We start from the raw sequence: 23,234 nt of genomic DNA on the forward strand, positions 1-23,234 counted from the left end.
GTTTCGGGCCTAGACCCTTCATCTAGGCCCGAAATGTCAGCCTTTCTGCTCCTATGATGCTGCTTGGCCTGCTGTGTTCATCCAGCTCTGCACCTTGTTGTCTCAGAATATATATGTTGTGCTGCCACCCTCGTTTGCACCACGTGAATTTTCTTTTCTACTCAGAACTCCCAGTCCTATCTGAAGTGATTTGCTTATCTTTTTTACTTCAATGAGGCCCAATTTGAGCTGTCAATTCTGTGCAATGTCCTGACAACTCCCTAATCTTTCTTTGGCTCAGTGCTTGCTGATATTGTCAATTTCTATCTTACCTCAGAGACTGCTCTGTTTCTGTCAAATCCCAGTCCTCCAAACCCTCCCTTCTTTCTCACTTCTGCCCCATTTTTCATTTCCCTTCCACTGCCTTCCCTCCTCCTGAATGTAAATATCACCACCAAACTCCATTCTCACTTTTTCCACCAATTCCTGTCAGGTCCCACCCTGGTCAGAGACAACAGAGATATACTGTGTGACTATGCTGTACGGCACACTAACTCTCTCATTCTCCATGACTGTCAAGAGACAATCTTCCACTTACTTCATCCTTCCCTTTGGTTCACTGACATATATTGGATCCATTCTTGTCTGTCCCAATTAAGCCAATATATTTTATCCAGTGACTTTCCTCCCATTGTGTACTGACAGTTATAGTGTGCTCCAAGACACCATTCTTGATTGTCCACTTATTCACAGTTCAATATTCTCCTTATCATCTGAAAGCAAAATATAATAGAAACAAATAAAAACATAAGTTGAGGGAGAAACTCAGCAGATCTGGCAGCATCTGTGGACAGAAAACAGAATTATTGTTTCACATAGAGTGATAGAGTTGCGTAGCATGGAAACAGGCCCTTCGGTCAAACATGTCCATGCTGACCAGATATCCTAAGTTAATCTAGTCCCATTTGCCAGCATTTGGCCCATATCCTTCTAAACCCTTCCTATTCGTGTTCCCATGTGGGTGCCTTTTAAATGTTGCAATCATACCCGCCTCCATCATTTCTTCTGGCAGCTCATTTCATACGTGCATCACCTTCTGCATGAAAAAGTTGCCCCTTACGTTCCTTTTATATCTTTCCTCTCTCACCTTAAACCAATGCCATCTAGTTTTGGACTCTCCTACCCTGAGGAAATAAAACCTTGACTATTCACCCTATCCATGCCCCTTATGATTTTACAAACCTCTATAAGGTCACCCCTCAGTCTCCAATGCTCCAGGAAAAATAGTCCCAGCCTATTCAGCATTCCCTTTATGGCTCAAACCCTCCAACCCTAGCAACATCCATATAAATCTTTTCTGCACCCTTTCAAGTTTAACAACAACTTTCCTGTAGCAGGGAGACCTAAATTGCACGCAGTATTTTAAAAGTGGGCTGTCCAATGTCCTGAAGCAACTCCTATACTCAATGCACTGACCAATGAAGACAAGTATACCAAACACCTTCTTCACTATCCTGTCCACGTGGGACTCCTTTCAAGGAACTGTGAACATGCATCCAGTGACCCTTCTTCAGAACATACTTTCTTCAGAAAGGATTGCAAATGCTGGAGATCCAAAATAAATACTGACGTGCTGGAGAAATTCAGCAGGTCTGGCAGCATCTGTGGAGAGAGAAGCAAAGTTAACGTTTCGAGTTTAATATAATTCTTATTGTTGTTCTTCTGTTTTTCTCTCTTTACAGATACTGCCAGACTTGCTGAGTTCCACCGGCATTTTCTGTTCTCCATATTATTATCTGTGAGCATGGGACACATTTCTGTTTCATCTGATAACATCCAACGTTCCTGTCCCCATCTTAGATTCCATGACTATTACTGACAGGACGCCACAAATGAGTCAAAACTACTCATAGATAAACAGCATTTTTGTTTATTCATTCATGGGATGTGGGCAGCATTTATTGATTGTCCTTAATTGCCCAAGGGCAGTCAGACTGACCTGATAAGGATAGCAGTTTCCTTCCCTAAGGGCATTACTGAACCAGATTGCTCTTTCCCAACAATCGTCAATGGTTTTGTGGTCACCATTGAATTCACATTCCACCATCTGCCATGGCAGGATTTGAACCTAGGTCCCCAGAACATTACTTGGATTTCCTGGATTAATAGCCCAGTGATAATACCACTGTTCCATAGGTGCCTCAGTGAAACTGAAACTTTCGTATTAAGCTCCTGACAGAAACTGCAAAGTTCAGGCCCCATCCCATGCTGCCTGGTTATTGGGCCAGTCTGATCTGTTGCTGTCTTTGTAGTGAGCATAGAGCACCACACTAAATTCATCTTCCTGTACAACTGTTGCGATTGAAACGAGGTCAGCCAGGTAGACCTCATAGAATATGAGCTCCATGATTGGGACTGTTAATCAATCAGAGAGCCTTGGCTGACAGATTAGAACAGGAGTGTCAGATATCCTGTTCACTATGAGAGCTGGCTGTGAGGGAGCGAGATCAGGGTCAATGACATGTAAATAAAGCGGGACTTGGTGATGGGATACTGGCCTCTGTGGAGTTATTTCAGTGGCAACAAGAGAAAAGCAGGTTCCTGAAGAAATTTGCTTGCAACAGTTGTCTTTGAGTTGGGGTAAGCATTTCTGGCATCATGCTGTTATTTGGGAAGCTTGAGTCATTTGATATCTGTTGATGATCTGTGGTCGAAGACTGGGTTCAGTATGTGGAAAGATGCATTATTTTTTCTGGGCAAATCACACTGGGGCAGATGAAAACCAATGAGTAAGACTCCTGACAGCTTATGGACCCTCAGCTTTTTTAGTTTTTCGGAGCCTAACCTTTCCTGAGGTACCAGATACTAAAACCTTTCAAGAATTGACAGATGTAGTAAAGGAATATAATGACCCCAAGCCTCCTCCAAATCAGAGATACTATCACTTTTACTTGGCAATTCAAGGACTAGCGGAATTCATAGAAGGATTTTTGACTAGGTTAAGAAGACTGGCAAAGGCATGTGACTTTAATCTAACCCTTAATGAGATGGTGAGAGACCATTTGGTTTGTGGAATGAATGATGTAACCATGCAAAAAGACCTACTAGCTGAAGCCCAATTGGACTTCAAACAGACACTACAACTGGCATTATCATAGGACAATGCGGCAAGTGGAGTATATGAGTTGCAGGGTATTCTGATGGAAGTGAACACCCTTGTCAGTCTGACTGATCTTGGGGAATACCAATTGAGTGAAGACATTATATGGCCTCACTCAGGACATATCCTGAACAGAAGGACTCTAGGTCAGCCCACAGCAAAAACCCCAAAACAAAGGCAAGCCTCAGCCAAATAGTGAAAATTTTCTTCAGGATCCAGGCCGACAAGCCCATGTAATTGCTGCCGGTATGTGGACTCGAGACTGCAAAAGAGTCCCACTTGACCTAAACTGACTGAGAACTCATAGGCAGTTTTCCGGGAGAGCGTACACTCTGGCAAGTCCCCTACATCTGGTTTGGGACAGTTAAACAGCTTAGCAATGCAAATCAGAACCAATCAAAATAAACATCTGGTTAAATGGTCATCTGACTCTACTGGAGGTTGATACTGGTGCGGCCATTTCAGTGATCGCAGAACCAGTCTTTAACAAAATTCACTGTGGACTCCAAGCATTAAATTTGCACAAGACCTTGGCTAGACTAAGAACCTATATTGGGGAACCTTTACAGATTAAAGGGTACAAATTCTGTTCTGGACTTTTATGAGAAGCAACTGGTTCAATTACCACTGACTGTAGTAAAAAATTTGGGTCCAAGCTTGATGGGGCAGAATTGGTTGAGAAAGATTCACCTTGATCGGCTCAACATTTTTCGATTAGAAAGTGGCTGCCTGAGTGAAGTCGTAATTAAATACCCGGACGTTTTTCAGAAAGGTCTATGGACCATCAAAGGAGCCAAGACCACCCTACATCTTGACCAGGGAGCAATTTGATGATTCTGCAAGGTCCACTCAGTGCCATTTGCCTTACAGGCAAACGTAGAGACAGAAATCTGAAGGGTGGAAAGTGAAGGAATCATCAAACCACTCCAGGTTGCAGAATAAGAAGCACCGGTCATAGCAATTGTGAAACCTGACAGGTTGGTTTGCCTTTGTGGGGATTTTAAACAAATGGTAAACCACTTTCCACAGCTGGATAAATACTCAATCCCTTGCATATGCAAAGCTGGCAGGGGTCTGTCTGTCACAAATCTAGACATGAGCTATGTGAACTTGCAATTGCAATTAGATGAGGATTCCCAGACGCATGCTACAATTAATACCTGTAAGGGGTTGTACCAATGTACAAGACTGCCATCAGGGATATTGCCAGCCTGTGCAATTTTTCAGTGGATTTTTGAAGAAATCTTACAAGGTCTACCCAGGTTGCCATTTATCCAGGTGACGTGCTAATAACAGGAGAGACCAATAAGGAGCACTTAGAGAACTTGGACATAGTCCTTAGACATTTCTCCAAGGCGGCGTGTGCATCAGGAGGGAAAAATATGTGTTCCAGGCACCCCCAAGTGACCCACTTGGGCTACAGAGTTGACAAGACTGGGTTACACCCATTGGAAGATACAGTGACAGCGATCATAGGTGTCCCAGCTCCCATGTCTGTACCAGGGGTTAGGTTTTTCCTTGGGTTTGTGAATTATTAAGGAAATTTCATACATAACATGGCGTCCACCTTTACATCAACTCTTAAAAAAGGGTCAGTCTTGGAAAAGGTCGCATAGCCAAGCCGTTGCTTTCAGGGAAGTGAAGAAACAGCTGTCATCCTCTAAGGCGTTGGTACAATATGATTCCAAACGATATCTGGTACTGACATGTGATTCCTTCCTCTATGGCTTCAGGGTAGTATTAGCTCATAGGTGGCCCAATGGAGAGGAAAGCCCAATGGCATATACATCCAGCACTTTGGCTACCACAGAGCATAAATATGCTCAGATAGAGAAGGAAGGCTTGGCAGTCTTATTTGGAATCAAGAAGTTCCACCAATACTTTTAAGGACGCAAATTTGTCATAGTAACGGACCACAAATCCCTGCTAGGTCTACTTAAAGAGAAAAGGGTAGTGCCACCTATAGCTTCAGGCTGAATTCAGCAGTGGGCTGTCATACTAAGTGCATATAATTACAACCAGGAACACCGTCTGGGAGGCCAACTAGCAATTGTGGAGGGCCACTACAGCCAGAATTTAAACCTTTTTGGACCCAGAGACACCAGATCACAGTAGCCGATGACGTAATATTATGGGGAGCAAAACTGATTGTCCTGAGCAAAGGTTGCTCTCAGATACTGGCTGAACTCCACCAGGATCATCCAGGGGTTTCCAAAATGAAGAATTTAGCGAGAAGTTATGTCTGGTGGCCAGGATTGGATTGCTTACATAGCTACATTGGCAGGGCAGTGCCCAGAGTGCCAACAAGGGCACAAATTACCACCAGCAACTCCCCCACATGCATGGGAATGGCCAGGTAAATCCTAGACTCAGTTACACGTTGACTATGCAGGTCCTTTCATGGCTCAATATTCTTAGTCATTGTGAGCACCCACTCAAAGCGGTGGGACGTGCATAGAGTTCATTTGTCAAATACGGGGACAATGATATAAAAACTGCATGCATCATTTGCAACACATGAACCCCCAGAAGTGTTGCTCACAGATGATGGGCCATCGTTTACCAGCAGGGAATTTGAATAATTCCTAAAGTTAAATGCTATTTGTCTGTAAGAACAGCGGTATACTATCCATCATCCAACGGTCTGGTAGAAAGTCCAAACTTTGAAAGCAGGATTTAAGAAATAGCCTACAGCTTCACGAGATGTCCTGGTTCCTATTTGATTATTGGACCACCCCTCATGCAACTGCAGGGATGGCTCCAGGCAGAGTTGCTAATGGGAAGTAGAGTCTGCACCAGGTTAAATCTGATCTTCCTGGACCTGAGGGGGAAGGTGAAGCGGCATCAGGAATGCCAGTGCTGGACGCAAGACCGGCTCAGCGAGAGAGACAGTTTACTTCAGGGGACAAAGTTTGGTGAAGGAACCATGGGAATGGTGCTGCATGGGTAAGAGGCATGGTTGATGCAAGGTCAAGACCAGTGACATATAAAGTTTAGGTGCAACAGTATTGAATGAGCACGATAGCCATAGGAAAGCTGCAAAACTCGCAAATAGTGTGGGAGCAACATTTGCCCTGATCTTTGACTGCCTTTCCAACTGTGACTTGTGACGGGATTCTGTCCTTTGTGGAGTTATTTCACAACAGAGGCCCCTTACCACCAAAATCCTCATTGGTATGTTTGGCCTGTTGCCAATTTGACTTCTTCAACATTCTTTACCAGCCAATAAGGCTCTGCATTACTTAAGCTCACAATTTATTCAGAAATTTATATTTTGTGGAAATCCCATACTCCCATTGCCCTCACAGACCTCAGAGAATCCTCATCACTCAACTCCTTGTTAACTCTATCCTCATTCACAATTCCTCCATGATCTCACACCTGTTTCTCTCTGCCTGCTACTGAAACTTTACCGATTTGAATGCCCTCAAATAGCTACTCTTCAAAATCACTTCAGTTTTGTTATGACAACCTCTCCAACATCTCTCCTCTTGTAGTTTGTGTCCTGGTTGGATTGGTAAAACACCTCTGAATGTTTTCGGCTGTACACTGTGCATGGTTCTTTTGCTTTCACTGTTCCTGGGACCTGATGAATTGATATGTTTAAATTGTTTGGGTTAGATCATTATGGAGATTGACCTGGATAGTTTATTTAGGTAGTTAAAGTGATTGAATTAACACAGGAAATAAAAATTTTACAACATGTAGACTTTATCATCCAGATGAATCGGTTGTTCTCGATCCAAGTAGCCTCCCCATACAGCGCAGGCAATAATAATTAAGCAGACTTTGCTTTTCTCAGGAGAGTGTTTGAGGGCGTTATGTGGCCTGCTGGTTTTGTTTTGCTCATGCACATTAAAAGCTATATGTTGGGACAGTTGTAACTGCAAAACTACATTAATAAGGAAACAGAGGATTTTATTAATCAATAACAGACCTCAACATTAACATATAATAAACAATATTTTATGTCACAAAGTATACTTCCATACTCGCACGAATATTAGCTGACATCCTTTGACATTGCACATTGTTGCAATGTTTAGTTGGAATTTGAGGATGGACTGGAAGTTTGCAAACATAAATAATTCTGCCATATTTAAGTTGAATCTTGCTTGTGGGTGAGATAATGAATCAGTGACATTACTGTAGCAACATCGCTTTGTTTCACTAGTGTGACACTGTGGCTCAGTGGTTAGTATCCTGCCTCACAGTGCCAGGGACCCTGGGTTCGATTCCTCTGGTGACAATGTCTGTGGAGTTTGCACATTCTCCCTGTATCTGTGTGGGTTTCCTCCAGGTGCACTGGTTTCCTCCCACAATCCAAAGGTGTGTAGGCTAGGTGGATTAGCCATGGGAAATGCAGGGTTACAGGGATGGGGTAAGGGGTGGAACTGGATGGGGTGCTCTTTGGAGGGGTGGTGTGGACTTGATGGGCTGAATTACCTGCTTCCACACTGTAAGGACTATGATCTTAGCTTGTGCTCGTTGATTCCTATTGAGATCACTGATCTGCTACCAAGATGGGCTTGCATTGTTTTTTATTCCTGCTGCAATTGCATTCTTCATGTTGGTGCCAAGGCCATGAGTGTCAGAAGACAAGTCGGGCATGAAGGACATCATAGCTCAATCTAATCCTCACCTGATATCCACAAGACTGTGATCAGTGGCATCTATTTATTTTGTACCTTTCCCTTTTTCACAAGTGGCAGTGGAACCTGTGCTGTTGTGCTGTATGTGCTGCAAACACCATTGACAGAGGTCGGAACCTCAAATCTGAACTCCTCGACTACAAAGTGAGCCAACGGGTAGTTTTATTATTCGGGATTGTTACTTGGACCTATGTGTGACGTGATCTAAAGACAGGAGATAGGCTCCTACTTGACACACTGTCACTGAAGCACTTTTGCCTCGGAGTGAGAAGGTTGAAGTCCCAGAGACTTGGGCACATCAGGATAGTTAGGCTGATATTTCATCACAGCACCAAAAAAGTGGAGGGTGAATTCAGAGAGCACTATAAGAGGGGCATAGCTGAGAAAGGGTTCCCCTGTCAAAATGGCAATGCTGGTGTACATGCACTATAGGAGGACAGAACTGAGTGAATACTGCACTATTAGAGGGGAAACACCTAAGGAGAGAGGCACTGTCAGAGGTGTATAATAGAGGCAATGCTAGATTATTGTCACAGAGTTGATACTGAGGGCACAATGCATAGTTAGAGGGACAAAATCAAGATTGCATTATCAGCGGGCAGTACTGAGGGAATGCTGTGCTGTCAGGGATGGAAATACTGAGGGACAGTGGGACTGCCAGGTGAATGGTGAGAAAGTGCTGCATTGTCACATGTATGGTTCTGAGGGAATGCTGCACTGTGGCCTGCTAATGGTGTGAGCAGACAAAATGGGAAAAAGATGCAAGAACCCTTAAAATAGCCCATCGAACCATGTTGATTTTATCCAAATTCCACCACTTTCTCACCTCCACTAAAATTAAGTTTTGGGCAGGAAGCCCATGGTTGATCTTGCCATCTCTCTGCCAGTTGCGGCCCTTAAGAGATCAATTTAGAACTACTTAAGGGCTTACCTTAGTGCTGCCAGAATTAACCCAATGGAAAGTGGACCTCTTGCCATGCAGTGATCTTGGTGATAATTCCCTCTCCCCACATTCTCTAGCCCAAGAACCCCACCTTCACATAAATGACTTACCTTTGCCCTGGGTCATCTACAATCCTGGGGCACAAGCAGTTTTCCTCTGCCAGCGGGCACCTCTTTCTTGGTAGTGGCTCTGAGGAAAAGAGCTGCCAGCCCCGATTGATCAGCATCTCTCACTGAGAGATGACATATGATTCGGCAGGTCTTACCTGGCAGGGGCACTGGGGAGAGTGTTTCTTGCCAGCTCTCCAACTCGCAAGACTCCCACTTCCTTAACAAGATTCTGCCCAATTTGTCAACAAATGGGAAAATACATGCTGATTCCAAGATTTATCGGGCACTTATAGCTTCAAATCATTTGTGTTGGCAATATTACACTTTTGTTTTGCTTTCCAAAATAAAATCGCTGTCTGCTTATAATTATTTCAACAGAAATTCAACTTCTCAAAGTTGTTTTTACCACTCTGCCTATAAATGCTGCATTGCCTTCTCTGGCTAATGTTTACTATTCCACCTTCCCCTGGTGCATCTCTCTAGTTATACCAATCAGACTGGCATATTGACCCTGCACAAAGCTCATAAGTTGTGACTCCTTACTTGTATTGTTGTCTGGCCCACCTTGCTGTAAGTAGTCTTGTTCATTACTCATTACCTACAGATTATGAGGATGATTTGCTGGGATAAAGGCTGATGCAAAATGAATATTTTGAGTCTGTCTTCATCAAGGAAGATACTGCCAAAGTTGTTGTGAAAGTGATTGTGGATGAGATGCTGGATAAGCTAAAAATTGATGAGGGAGTGGGTATAGAAATGATGTTTTTTTCTTAAAAGTTCATAAATCACGAGGGCCAGATGGATGCATCATGAATGTTGAGAGTAGATGGAAATCCTGTAAGTTACTGACCATGATCTGCCAATCCTTCTAAGAAGCGTCACTGGACCCAAAACATAATTTCTCTCCACAGTTGCTGTCAGACCCACTGGGCTTTTCCAGCAATTTCTGTTTTTGTATCTTCCAATCCTCCTTGGATACAAAGTGAAGCTGTAGAACTGGAGGTTTCTTGTTCAAAAATGTTTAAGGATCATTTCAGCAAGTATAGGAACAAGATCAGACAAGAGGACAACTAGATGTCATCTCAGGGTCTTAAAAAAAGTGGCTAGCAAGGTAGATGATGCGCTGATTTAAATTTTCCAAAATTCCCCAGTTTTGGGGAAGATTCCATTCAGTTGGAAATTAGCAAATGTAACTCTTTATTCAAAAAGGGCGGGAAACAGAAAGCAGGAAGCTACAGGCCACTTAGCTTAACACCTGTTGTGGGGAAGATGTTAGAAGCTTTTATTGCTTGTTTTATGGCAGGGCACTTAGTAAATGGTTTTGTAAAATAGAAATCAAGTTTAACTAATCTACTGAATTTTTTTGGAGGAAAGTGGCATATGCTAAGCAAACAGGAGAACCGGTGAATATGCTGTAGTTGGATTTCCAGAAGCCACTTGAAAGGTCATTATGGAAAGTTAAAGCCTTTGCATAGGGGGTAACACACTGGCAAGGATAGAAGATTGGCTAGCTAACAGGAAACAGAGAGTAGTCATTTTTGAGTTGTCAAGATTTAACAATGCTGGGGTCTCAATCCTTTACAATTTACATGAATAACTTGGATGGTAGCACTGTTGGCATTATTGCTAAATTTGCTGATGGCACAAAGTTAGATAGGATAGTAAATTGTGAAATGAATCTAGGTGAATGTGAGTTGCTGTATCTTGGTAAGGCAAATCAGTGCAGGACTTACACAGTTAATGGCAAGGTGCTGGGGAGTCTTGCCAAACAAAGAGACCTTGGGGTTCAGGTTCATAGTTACTTGAAAGTGGAATTGCAGTGTGGTGAAGAAGGCATTTGGTACGCTTGCTTTTATTAGTCAGAGCATTGAGTATAGATTTGGGAGGCCACGTTGCAGCCGTACAGGGCATTGGTTATGTCAACTTTGGAATACTACATTCAGTTTTGGTTTCCCTGCTCTAGGAAAAATGTCGTTTAAAAGATTCAGAAAAGATTTTCAAGGATGTTGCCAGGATTGGAGGTTTTGAGCAATAGGGAGAGGTTGAATAGGCTGGGGCTATTTTCCCTGGAGCATCGGAGGCTGATAGGTGACCTTTTAGAGGTTTATAAAATCATGAGGGGCATGGTTAAGATGAATAGCCAAGGTCTTTTCCCCAAGGTAGAGGAGTCCAAATAAGAGGACATAGGTTTAAGATGAGGGGGGGGAAGATTTAAAAGGGACCTAAGGGGTAACTTTTTAATGCAGAGGGTGGTAATTTTATGGAATGAGCTGCCAGAGGAAGTGGTGGAGGTGGGTACAGTTACAAAATTCAAAAGACATCTGGATGGGTTCATGAAAAGGAAGGGTTTAGATGGATATGGGGCAAACAGGACTAAATTAGTTTAGGATATCTGGTCAGCATGGACGAGTCGGACCAAAGGATCTGTTTTCCTGTTGTACATCTCGACGACTCTGTGTTCTCACTGGAGCTTTTAAGGTTACTAGATTAAACATATAGTATCCTGAGGGGTCATGACAAATTGAATTTGCGAAGGATGTATCCCTGTATGGGAAAATTGGGTAATAGCCAAGTTGGGTTGTGAGGCTTAACTTGCTTATTTGTGGGCTCTTATTTTGGTTGCCACTGCAGCAATTGTAACAAGGTCAAACAGATAAACCTCATAGTTTTCTGAAGAAGGGTCTAGGCCCGAAACGTTAGCCTTCCTGTTCCTCTGATGCTGCTTGGCCTGCTGTGTTCATCCAGCTCTACACCTTGTTATCTCAGACCTCATAGAATATAAGTTCCCTGATTGGGGCTGTTAATGTGGTCCAATCAGGGAGCCCAGGCTGACAGATATAAACAGGAGTGTCAGGCATTCTGCTCATGCTGAGAGATGGCTCAAAGGAGGCCAGACCAGTGTCAAGTACTATGCATGTGTAAATAAAGAGTGACTTGGTGATGGCATAGCGGCCTCTGTGGAGTTATTTCAGCTACATGCAGTAAAGTTTAAATCATTGTTTCAGTATTTGATTGTCTGTGAGATTTCTTAATAAGTAGCTAAATTAAAGGTAACTCGTGGCCGATATAATCTGGTCAGATTTCCACCAATGAGTTCTGAGGAAGGGTCACCGCACCAGAAACGTTAACTCTGTTTTCTCCTTCACAGATGTTGCCAGACCGGCTGAGCTTTTCTAGCAACTTTGTTTTTGTTCCTGATTTACAGCATCTGCCCTTCTTTTGGTTTTTGTTTCCACCAATGGTGGTCTGTCTCAGGAAGTGTCCAGGGTTCAATCCTTATGTAGGGTTATTCTTTGAAATTCTGTGACTGACTTGTTCTGGTGATGGATTAATATCCAAATTTCTCACTTTTGAGTTTGTGGTGTGACATTATTGATGATTCAATATATTCTACCATCTCCAACACTGATTATCCTTTCTGGAGACCTCATATCTAAAGCTTGCCTTCTTATCAGAAGTAGCTCCCTTGTTCCTCGTTACATTCAGGATTTGCTGTCTGTTTAAAACACAGCTTTTCTTGCAATTAACTCCTTAAATACTTCTGCAGGACAATCCTTGACCTTTTTGTCAATAAAACATCCAATTTATCAAGCAGACATCAAAGCAGTTGTTAGCTCCTTTCTCTCAGGAAACAGATTGGTTATGTTCGTTTTCAGGGATGGCTAATTTGCATGTTGCTTTCAATCCCTTTTATAACAGCATGTCTTTTTCATCTCGAAACAGTTTATTCCAGAAAAAAATTTTGCTGATTCTTTCAATCCATGAAGTTATTAAAGTTGTGAAGTTTACATTGTGACAATATAAAAAATTGGTTAGGCCACAGTTGGAGTATTGTTTGCAGTTCTGGAATTCACATTACATGAGGGATATGATTGCACTGGAGAGGGTGCAGTGGAGATTTACCAGGAATTTGTCTGAGCTGGAGAGTTTTAGTTATGAAGAGAGATTGGACACACTGGAGTTGCTTTCTTTGGAGCAGAGAAGGCTGAGAGGAGGAATGATTGAGATGTATAAAATTATGAGGGGGATAGACAGGAAGAAACCTTTCCCCTTGGTATAGGGATCAATGACCCAGGAGCATAGATTTAAAGTAAGATGCAGGGGGTGTAGAAGGGATGAGCGTAAATATTTTTTCACCTATAGTGTGCTAGGAATCTGAAAGTCACTGCTTGTAAGGGTAGGAGTTGCAGAAATTTAAGAAGGATTTAGATGTACACTTGCAATACCAAGGCATACAAGATTATGGGCCAAAGACTGGAAAACAGGATTACATAGTTGTTTCGAAAGGTGCAGGCCCAGAGGGGCCAAAAGGCCTTATTGTGCTGTAGACCTTTCTGACTGTATGACTCTAACAATGTCCTTGCATACTCTATGGTCCTTTTACCCTTCACCCACCCCCTTCAGCGTTGGTATACCAGTCCATCACATCATTATCCTTGCTTTTGTCTAACTCTCACACCACTTCGTCCCTTCAGTGATTTTCTTAAGAGTTCAGGGACACATATGATTTGCATGCTTTGCCTAGATTTCATTCTGGAGTCTGACTTGTAGGAACATCAACTAGGGTCATAACTGTAAATGAAATTAGGGCTTTCAAAAAGCCTTCAATAAGATACTGAATAGAAAATGAAAGCAAGCCTTTGGGGTCAGGATTTAGAAAGTGAGTTCAACTAAACTGCTCTTGTAGAGAGCTTGCATGGTTTTGAAGGCTGAATGGCTTCAATATGTATTGTAACCATTCTGTGATTCTATGGGAGCAGGATTCTTTGGGGACCCTGCCCAATTTGGATGCTTGCAGCATAAAAACTGGGTATTTGTTCTATTAAATATGGGATGGGGGGTTATTTATCATTGCAAGGGCAATTTTGGGGTCATTGTGCCCGTTTTCCAGCTCATGCCTACAACTGGGAGCTATGTGCTATGAGGGTAGCACTAGATTTGACTCTCAGGCTCCTTCTATTCCATAGAATCCCTATAGCATGGAAAGAGGCCAGTCAGGCCATTGAGTCCACACAAGAGCATCCCACCCAGAATACCCCCCCTACCCAAAATCTAACATTAACAACAGCTAAGCCACCTAGCCTGCACATCCCTGGACACTGTGGGCAATTCAGCATAGCCAATCCTTCCAACTTGCACATCTTTGGACTGTGGGAGGAAACTGGAGCACCTAGAGGAAGCTCACGCAGACGTGGGGAGAATGTGTAAACACCACACAGACAGTCACCCAGGGTAGAATCAAACCCGGATCCCTGGCACTGTGAGGCAGCAGTGATAACTACTGAGCCTCTGTGCCACCCATTGCTAACTGACACAGATAAACTTGGGTCTGAACCACATTTCAACAAGTAGCAGTGTTGTCTCTGAGTCAGAATGCTAGGGCTCAAATTACACCCCAGAAACAAACAAACCATCCAATTTGATCCCCTAGTGCAGCACTCAGCTATACCACACTGTCAGAGTTGCTGTCATTTGGATAGGAAGATAAACTGAGGCCCTACCAATCCTCTTGTGTAAATGTAAAAGATTCCATGTCACTATTGTGAATATTAGCATGAAATTTGCTGAAATAATATTTGTCCTTATAACAATATCATTTAAAAAACTAATCATTTTCACATTGCTGTTTCTGCTCAAGCCTCATTCTTTGTTGTGTTATTTTGGACAGAACTAGAAGAAGAAAATCAATTAATCTAACCATTTTTACTCATAGTGATCATTTTGTGTGGGACAAATAGTGACATTGAGACATTATTAAGTGGAGTTACTATGGACAAAGATATTATTATCATCCTGGTAGACCTGTTCAAGTAAGTACTATATCTTTAGAGTTATTTTCACTGGCCATAGAAGTCAACATTAACAAAGCAAAATCTACATGTTCCAGGCAGATGCTGCACTGTGCAGTTTTTGCCTTTTGCCATTGAATTTAGATTTAGATTTTTATTGTCAAGTGTACTTAAGTACTGAAGTGCAGGAGTACAGTGGAAAGTGTATAAAGTTGCCACACATGGCACCATCATAGGTAAAAAGGTACCTAGGTACAAAAAACTTAGGTACAAAGTAGTAAAATAAAGAAAGAAAATTAAACAGTTAGGCATTATAGACCATCACAGTATAAGTTGAAAAATAAAGAAATAATTCTAATGTGAAGTATAAGCTCTGGTTAGAAAGAGAGAAAATGCCCTCTAAAATGTCTAAACAAACATAGAAAGTTTATGATGCAGAGGGAAGCCATTTGGCTCATTGTATCTGTGCTGAAAATCACTCCTGTGCAGCAATGGTTCAAGAAAGAATAAGGCTGGAGATGCCACCATGTGCAAAGTCAAAACTGCATCATTTGTAAGTGATAGAAGTATATACAATCCTATAACTGTGTCCTATCCACATGATGCACGGCAGTTCTGTGACTGGAGAATGCGCAATGTGGTCACTGGAATATGCGCAGTGTAGTTTCTGATTGGAATTATATCTTCATGCACGTGTTTCATGTCTTGTATGACAGCAGGTGCAGGGGAATAGATGCAACAGTAGGCCTGCTCCCTGGGCACGGGCACTCAGCTCCAGAAAGGACCACTACGCAGGGAGAGTGATAGTAGGCAGAGAGCTGGCTGTCAAGGCGGTGATGGGGCAAGCGTAGCAAAGGATGATAGCTAAGGAAACAGACACCACCAGAGGGAGGACTTTGTCAGGACTCCAGCGCCCACTGCCTCTCACTCCCAGCATTCCCAGTGCCCTCAGCCCCAGCCTGGTGAAATAAGCAGTGCACGGACAGTGCATCCTGGCCTTGTGATTTCAGCAGCATTACCCATAGACAGTTAGCATTGGTGGCTGTATCTGCACATCTGCAGGGGCCATTTTAGTGTTATGGATAATCACTCCAAAAGAATAAAGCCCTCTGTACATTGTCCTCATCAAATATGTGAAAAGGTTAGGGGGTAATTGGGGCTAGAGAAGATGAAGAAGTAAACTTAGGAGAGGTTTTCAATATGATGAGAGGTTTGCTTTGCGTAACCCCTCTGCAAATGTGTCAATGACCAACATCCTTCATTTAAAATCATTTGCAAAAGAATGAGAGGGAATATTTGGATAAATGCTTTCACTCAGAAAGTTGTTAAACTTTGGAACATTCAACTTGAAATGATGGTGGAAGTAGATTCCACAAATAATTAAAAATGTGTGACAGAAAGAAACTTGAGGATGAAGAATTTGCAAAGATGTGAGCAAAATGTGGGTATATGAGAAAAAAGGAAACTGCACTTGCAAAGGACCAGCACAGGGCTGAATGGTCTTCTTCTGTATTGTAAGTTTCTTTGATTCTACGAAAATAACATCTGTATTGCTGTATGTCATTGGCTTTTTCGATGCCAACACAAAATAAGCAAATTTGTTGAACCGATATTCCCAACTTATTGTAGGGTCAGGTGAAGAGGTGTGAGAAGGTTCATGTACAGCATAAATACCATCAGTTGACTGGATGTAATCCAATCACATCTTGAATTTTTGGATTTGCTGGGCCAGTCCCATAATCACAAGTCCCCCTGTACCCTCCTGCCAATGCTCAGAAGCTGGCATTTTCACTACACTGTGTCTTTTTACACCATACTGTGGACCTATGGTTTACCACATTGTGAGAAAACACTTGGTCCAATTAGCACTTTTTCCATCAAATAGTTGAAGTAGAACATTGGCCCAGAATCAGGCAATGGATATTAGCCTACAGCCTTATCGTACCAGGCTGCTGTGTCATTCACCTCAAGGGTTTATGTATTGTCATACTACTGGTAACAAAGTGATGCTGTTGGGTGGTGAAGGTGGAGATTGATGGGGAAGATGTTGATCTCCATATTGTTTTTTCTCAAACTCTATCCATTCCTCTCTCTGATAGTCACACGTATTCTCCTGAGGCAGATTCAATGGATTACATGGAACACGTTCTGGTGGTAACCCTACTGCCTCCAGCTTACAACCAGACCTCACAAAAGGCCAACAACACTGCAATGGTAAGAAATAAATCTCCCTAAACTGAGCATGTAGAATGGGCCAAGTCCAATACCTAGGTGTGATTTATGTTCTACATCTTGCCACAGAGATGACCTTTTATTTCACTTTATCCCTCCTCTCCAATTTTTTTATCTCTCCTTCAAAAATAACTTAGCACTTTTAAAGAACTGGTGTGGACAGTGGAGTTCCTTTACATGGAACTCTGGCACTAGTGCTTGCGCAGGAGGGTGGTGTACTGAGGTGATAGACTTCATCTGTACTGGTATTAATGCCATGTCTTGGCAGAAAGAGTCTCAAAACTGCTGGTAATTACTTCCCTAGCTACCCGTTGCTGGTCCGATCAAAGGTTGTTTATTGCCCATGTTTATTTCTGAAAGGCTCACTGGGAAAGTAGTAAAACACATAGGACAGTGATCGTGGGGGATTTCAGCTACTCTGTTATTAATTGAGCAGGGGAGCTGTAAAGGGAATAAGGAAATTATAGAATCTCTACAATTGAAAAAGATCCCTTTCAAATGCAATGGGATGAATTTTTGCCCTTCTCCTGCCAATGTATTTGAGTGTGGGAGGACAGGTAGAAGTTAAAGTTAAATCCAAAGTTAAGTATTCAGATACTGTTCGAGATGTTTATCAGATCTCTTTATTGGGTTATGGTCTTGTAACTCCCTCACAGATATTCTTTATTCTCGATGTAATTTCCTGTCTAACTAAAATGGTCTACAAATAGTTTGATGTTATGCTACATTAAAGCACATTTGCAGAAAATACAACAGGGAGTGAATTACAATAAGCACCTGTGATACAATGCACGAGCATCCCAGATTTCAAATGTGGAAACCTAGCTGAAGCCTCCATAGTGCAAACTTAAGGATTATTAATAATCTTATTGTATATACGGAATAAATAAATGAAATAGACTGCTTACATTGACACAAGGCATCTGGTCACAGTAGCAAGAAAATAAAATAGTGCATTTTTCCTTGGTTTGTAAGGATGGCAACCTAATACTTATAAGTAAAGTTCATTTTACAATTGTGAAAGGGCCAACATTTTGCAGTGGCTCAATTAATAAAAAGTGATTGGTCAACCTAACCATTTCCTGTCCAATCTTGACCTGTCCCCAAATTACAAAGGATAGAGACAGCTAGTGCACAGGACAGTCCTGTAGCCTATTGAGGTCTTTAAATTGCCTGTTAATGACTGCTTGATGTCATTATTCCACCTCCACTGCTGAAATCCATGGTGCTGGGGAAGGCAGAAAGGTGGTGCCTAGACCAGCAGGATCTGTGCACCAGGTAAAGATAAGCACAAAATGGGTTACATCTTTAGGGTGTTCCCATTTGCTCCTCAGAGGCTGCACTCCCCAGCAAGAAATAAATATTCTCATAAAATTCATCTCAGTATGTTAAAAAGGATTTGCTACTAGATCTGGTAACGGGGAATGAGATGGAGAAGATAGAAGGAAAAGGCGGTGACTGAGGATAAAAGAACGGCCTAGAACATTTCAGGGAGACATTCAGAAACTGCCATTTCACTCTATCTGCATCGGTTTATTTCATTTTTTCAGTGTCAATAGCTGCTGCTTTTTTTGATATAAATCTAGTCTCAGTTAACTGGGCACATGTTCAAAATTTGAACATGACACAAAATGTAGAAATATTGTAAATTGTAACAGAGCAGTAATATACTTCAAGAGAACACAGGCAGCCTGATGGAATGAGTGGATAGGGTGGCAGAAGGAATTTCATGCAGTGATCTGCAAAGTGGTACGTTTTGGTAGGAATAATAGGAAAAGGCAATATAAAATAAAGGATAACATTTTTAAAAGGGGTCCATGGAACAGAGAGACCCAGGGGTGTAACATTGGAGGTGGGAGGCTGAGAAAGTGGTTCCAAAGATATTTGCCATCTTGGAATTTAAACATCAAGATATAGGGTACAAAGATAAGGAAGTACTGATCACCATTATAAAATGCTGGTTTGGCATCAACTGGAGTATTGTGTCCAATTCTGGACACCAGACTCTAGGAATGATGAGCAAGGGTGCAGAAAATACTTTCAGGAAATATTCCAGCAATAGCGTCTTCAGTTACTTGGAGACGTTGGATTTATTCTCCTTCGAGAAGTGACAGGAGGAGATTTAATAGAGGTATTTAATCATGAAAGGTCTAGAAGGAGTGGATAGAAACTGTGCCATTCACAAAAGGGTTGAGAATCAGACGACATCAATTTAATGTGATTGACAACAGAACTAACAGAGACATGAGGAGTAACTATTTTATGTAACAGCTGATTAGAATCCAGAATGCACTATTACAGAGAATGGTGCAGACAAATTGTGGTTTTCAAAAGGGAATGGATCATTATTTGGTGAGAAAATAATTGCAGGTAACAAGGAAAAGATGATTAAGCGAGACTAACTGTGTAATTCTTGCAGATAGCTGATGTGGACATGATATGCCAAATTACCTCCTTGTATGCTGCATCCATTGTATGATTCTATATAAGTAAGATAACATCTGTGAAATAGTGATCATAAATTTACATACTTTAAGATACTAATTGAGAAGGATGTCTGTATGGTCAAGACCAGCATAATAGATTACCAAAAATCAAATCTGGCGGAATCAGAATAGAACTTTGGAAAATAAAGTGGTCAAAAATATTAGCAAGCAATTATACTGAGCAGCAATAGGAAATAATTAACATTGCATTCAACAGAATCAAGGAAAAAGGTATAAACAACAAGCTAAACAATAATGTGTCCCTGGAGATAGATAACAACATGGGAGCCTGTGTGAAGAGAATTATGGACATGAGCAATGGGGATAGCATGCATGGGAGGAATATGAAGAGATTTAAAAAGAGGTAAAAACAAAGGAGAAAAAGAAAAATTATGAAACTAAATTGTCAAGGAACATGAAACAAAATAACAAATAATTTTTAAGTAATGTCATGATGTGAATATTTAATAATTACACTGATTGACCTGATAATAACAGAGGCAACAATACAGTAATAGAGAAATGGTAGAAATATTAATGAATTACTTCTGTTCAGAGTTTGTCATTGAACAGGGCATTGCACATGATAGTTGATGATGAATTTAAAAATAGGATGACTATATTTGAAATAAAAAGAGGAAAATGTTAAGAAAAATCAAATGTGAAGAGGACAAAACCACTAGTCTGAATGGATTTTGTCCATGTATTTTAAAAGAATCTAGTGAAGAGAGGAGAATCACTGCATTTTTAGATAATAATTAGTTGGGAAAAAAGTGCATTTCGGAAAACTGATGGACCTCTGTACTGATGCTTTTGAAAAATACATACATCAGATACCTAATTGGTTTACATGAATTAACATAGTCTCAGCAGCTAACCTATCAATAAAGGGTGAATCATGTAGGATTCATTAAAGAATAGAGTATATATGGGCCATTGTTGGAGATTAATTATGTTGTAGAGTCCTTGTTGAAAGAAATACACATGGGCTGTGGGAAGATATTATGACAGTAGGTGAAGTAGGTAAGGCTTTTTTTTGGAACACGTCTGATATACTGCATTCCCTGTTGTAATGTTCTCTTTGGTGTTAATCATCGGAATATAACCTGTTAAAGATCCAGAAATCATTAGGTTATCCTATGAGCTATTAAGTTCAAATCTGAACTTATATGTATTTCAGATGTACAACGACTATATGCTTGGTTATTATGATGCTGTTCTGCTCTTCAGTACTGTACTTGAAAATTTTCTGATGAAAAATCAGTCCCCGAAACCATTTGACTTCAGCGAAAACTTTCGAAATATCACCTTCCAAGGTAAATATCTCCTTCCCATTAACAAACTTGTTCTACCGGCTTAAAAAAAGGCATTGGCTGGAAGAAAGGCGGGAATAACAGAAAAGCAAATAGAGATTTTGCAGTTAAAAGTATAAGAAGAATGGTCAGAAGGAGTTGAGGTGAATCAAGGCAGAAAGAATTACAAGTGTAGGAGGGGAAGTCATTTTTGAGAAACAGCAAATAGCTCAAGGAAGAGAAAGCAGGAGAGGAGTGTTTGAGAATAGGGAACACGAGATGGATAAGGAACAATAAGAAAAATTAAACAGAAAGTAAGGAGTGAACTTACTTTTCATTTCCAAGAGGGGTTCACCTGTACATCCTCCAACCTGGTCTACTGTATCCATTGCTCCCGATGTGGGGTCCTCTACATCAATGAGACCAAGCGTGGACTCGGGGTCCAATTCGTGGAGCATCTGTGCTCTGTACACTATAATCAACAACACCTTCCGGTCGCGAACCATTTTAACTCCCCCTCCCACTCCCTCGATGACATGTCCATCCTGGGTCTCCTCCAGGTCCACAGTGCTGCCACACACAAACTAAAGGAGCAACACCTCATATTCCACCTCGGGAGCCTACAGCTTGATGGCCTGAACGTAGAATTCACCAGTTTTAAAATCTCCCCTCCCACGGCCTCATCCCATATCCAACTCTCCCTCTCACCCCGCCTCCTTGACCTGACACAGTCTGTCCATCTTCTTCCCCATCTATCCGCCCCACCCTTCCCACAGACCAATCCCCACTACTCCGTACCTGTATCCACCTATCACCATCCCACCTACCTTCCCGCAACCCCACCCCTCCTCCCTCTATTTCCCAGCTCCCTCACCCCTCCCCAGTTCTGAAGGGTCCCAACCCAAAACATCAACTTTCCTGCTCCTCCGATGCTGCCTGATCTGCTGTGTTCCTCCAGCTCCATACTGTGTTGATTCTGACTCCAGCATCTGCAGTTTCTGAGTAGCTAGAGAAAATTGTGACCTAGGAAATGGATTAAATCGCACCTGGTTTGATTACAGGAGCCTTGGGACCAATACACCTGGATGAGTTTGGAGATCGAGATATTAACCTGACTGTTCTGTACACCTCAGTCAAAACAAGAAAGGTAAGTTCTTTAACCAGCCATATTAGAGAGCCTAGATGTAAAGGGAGTTAAGTCTCATTGTGTGATATGGTAATGAGACAGTATGCAGTATCACATGATAGATGCGATGTCACATGTTTTTGCTGTCAAGTGTGGCAGTCATAAGGTTTTTAACAAAAAAAAAATCAATATTATCCCAATTCCTTTTTGAAAGTTACTGTTGAATCCATCGCCCTTTCGGAGGATGAGTTCGAGATCACAGTGAGGAACCAGTTACTTCTTATCTAATCTATCAAAATGCTTCACAATTTAGAACATGTCTCTTAATTAACTCTGATTCAGTAAAGGAACGAGAGGAGATTTATTCAGTCCTCAAGCCCATCACTTCATTCATTTCAATCATAGGTGTTCTGTACTACAGTGCCACAGTTCTATAACCCTCAAGTTCCTTGCCTAACAAAAATCTATCAAACTTCATATTATGATTTCCAATTGTCCTCCAGCTTCAACCTTTATGTGATAAAGTTTTTCCTTGGGTTATCCCCCTTGCTCTGGATTCTTTCTCTGCCTACCCATTCAATCCTTTGATCATTTACAAAACAATTAGATCACCCTTATTCTTCTGTACTCAAGGGAGTACTAATCTAGTCTCTGTGACCTTCCCTCACAAGTGATAATGGAGAGAAAAGGTTTAATTTATGTAACAAGACTATCCTCAGTAAACTGGGGCAGCACGGTGGCTCAATGGTTAGCCCTTGGAGGGTTGGTGTGGACTCAATGGGTCGAATGGCCTGCTTCCACACATTAGGGATTCTGTGAAACTAAGATTACCATCTTGGCTTTTTCAGCTTTTCTGTATAACCAAAGTCCATCATACCTGGTGCCATTTAAGTCAAGTTTCACTGCATTCTCCTTTCTGAGCTGTATTGGACAGTTGTCTTGGATTGCAGATTGTATCCAAGTGGTTCTATTCGGATTTGGTTAAATGTAGCTAAGACTCAACAACAGCAATTTGCTTAAATACCAACATTTATTGAGAAATAATAGAAGATGAAAAATGGAACACCTATTAAGTAAGTAAAAAGAACGAAAAAGAGAGGAAAGAAACAATATGCCTCACGCCCTTCTGCCCATCGGAGACCGCTCGATTGACGGCTGGTGTGGAGGCTGACGTTGTTCCTGGCACTGTTTGCAATCCCAGTCCAAGGTGAAGCCCAATTCTCGGATTGAAACTCTCTCTCTCATACAGTGTAACAAACAGCTAGTACGGAAAACAGCTGCAGAGAAACAAGATAACAAGGTGTAGAGCTGGATGAACACAGCAGGCCAGGCAGCATCAGAGGAGCAGGAAAGCTGACGTTTCGGGTCTGGACCCTTCTTCAGAAATGGGGGAGGGGAAGGGGATTCTAAAATAAATGGAGAGAAAGGGAGAGGTGGATGGAAGATGGATAAAGGAGCAGATAGG

The 23,234-nt window shown here is 41.7% G+C and overlaps 1 protein-coding gene across 1 annotated transcript in view; it reads left to right on the forward strand.

Moving 5' to 3' along the window:
• The window catches only part of LOC109919097 (guanylyl cyclase C), a 123,209-nt gene that overhangs the window by 29,195 nt on the left and 70,780 nt on the right, over positions 1 to 23,234 (forward strand). The window contains exons 2-5 of the mRNA XM_048617333.1: positions 14,558 to 14,654; positions 16,733 to 16,847; positions 20,532 to 20,667; positions 21,705 to 21,790. Coding sequence (XP_048473290.1) covers positions 14,558 to 14,654; positions 16,733 to 16,847; positions 20,532 to 20,667; positions 21,705 to 21,790 — 434 coding nt within the window. The remainder of the gene's footprint in view (positions 1 to 14,557; positions 14,655 to 16,732; positions 16,848 to 20,531; positions 20,668 to 21,704; positions 21,791 to 23,234) is intronic.

The sequence above is a fragment of the Rhincodon typus genome, chromosome 37 (genome assembly GCF_021869965.1).
Source record: "Rhincodon typus isolate 14 chromosome 37, sRhiTyp1.1, whole genome shotgun sequence".
Taxonomy (NCBI): domain Eukaryota; kingdom Metazoa; phylum Chordata; class Chondrichthyes; order Orectolobiformes; family Rhincodontidae; genus Rhincodon; species Rhincodon typus.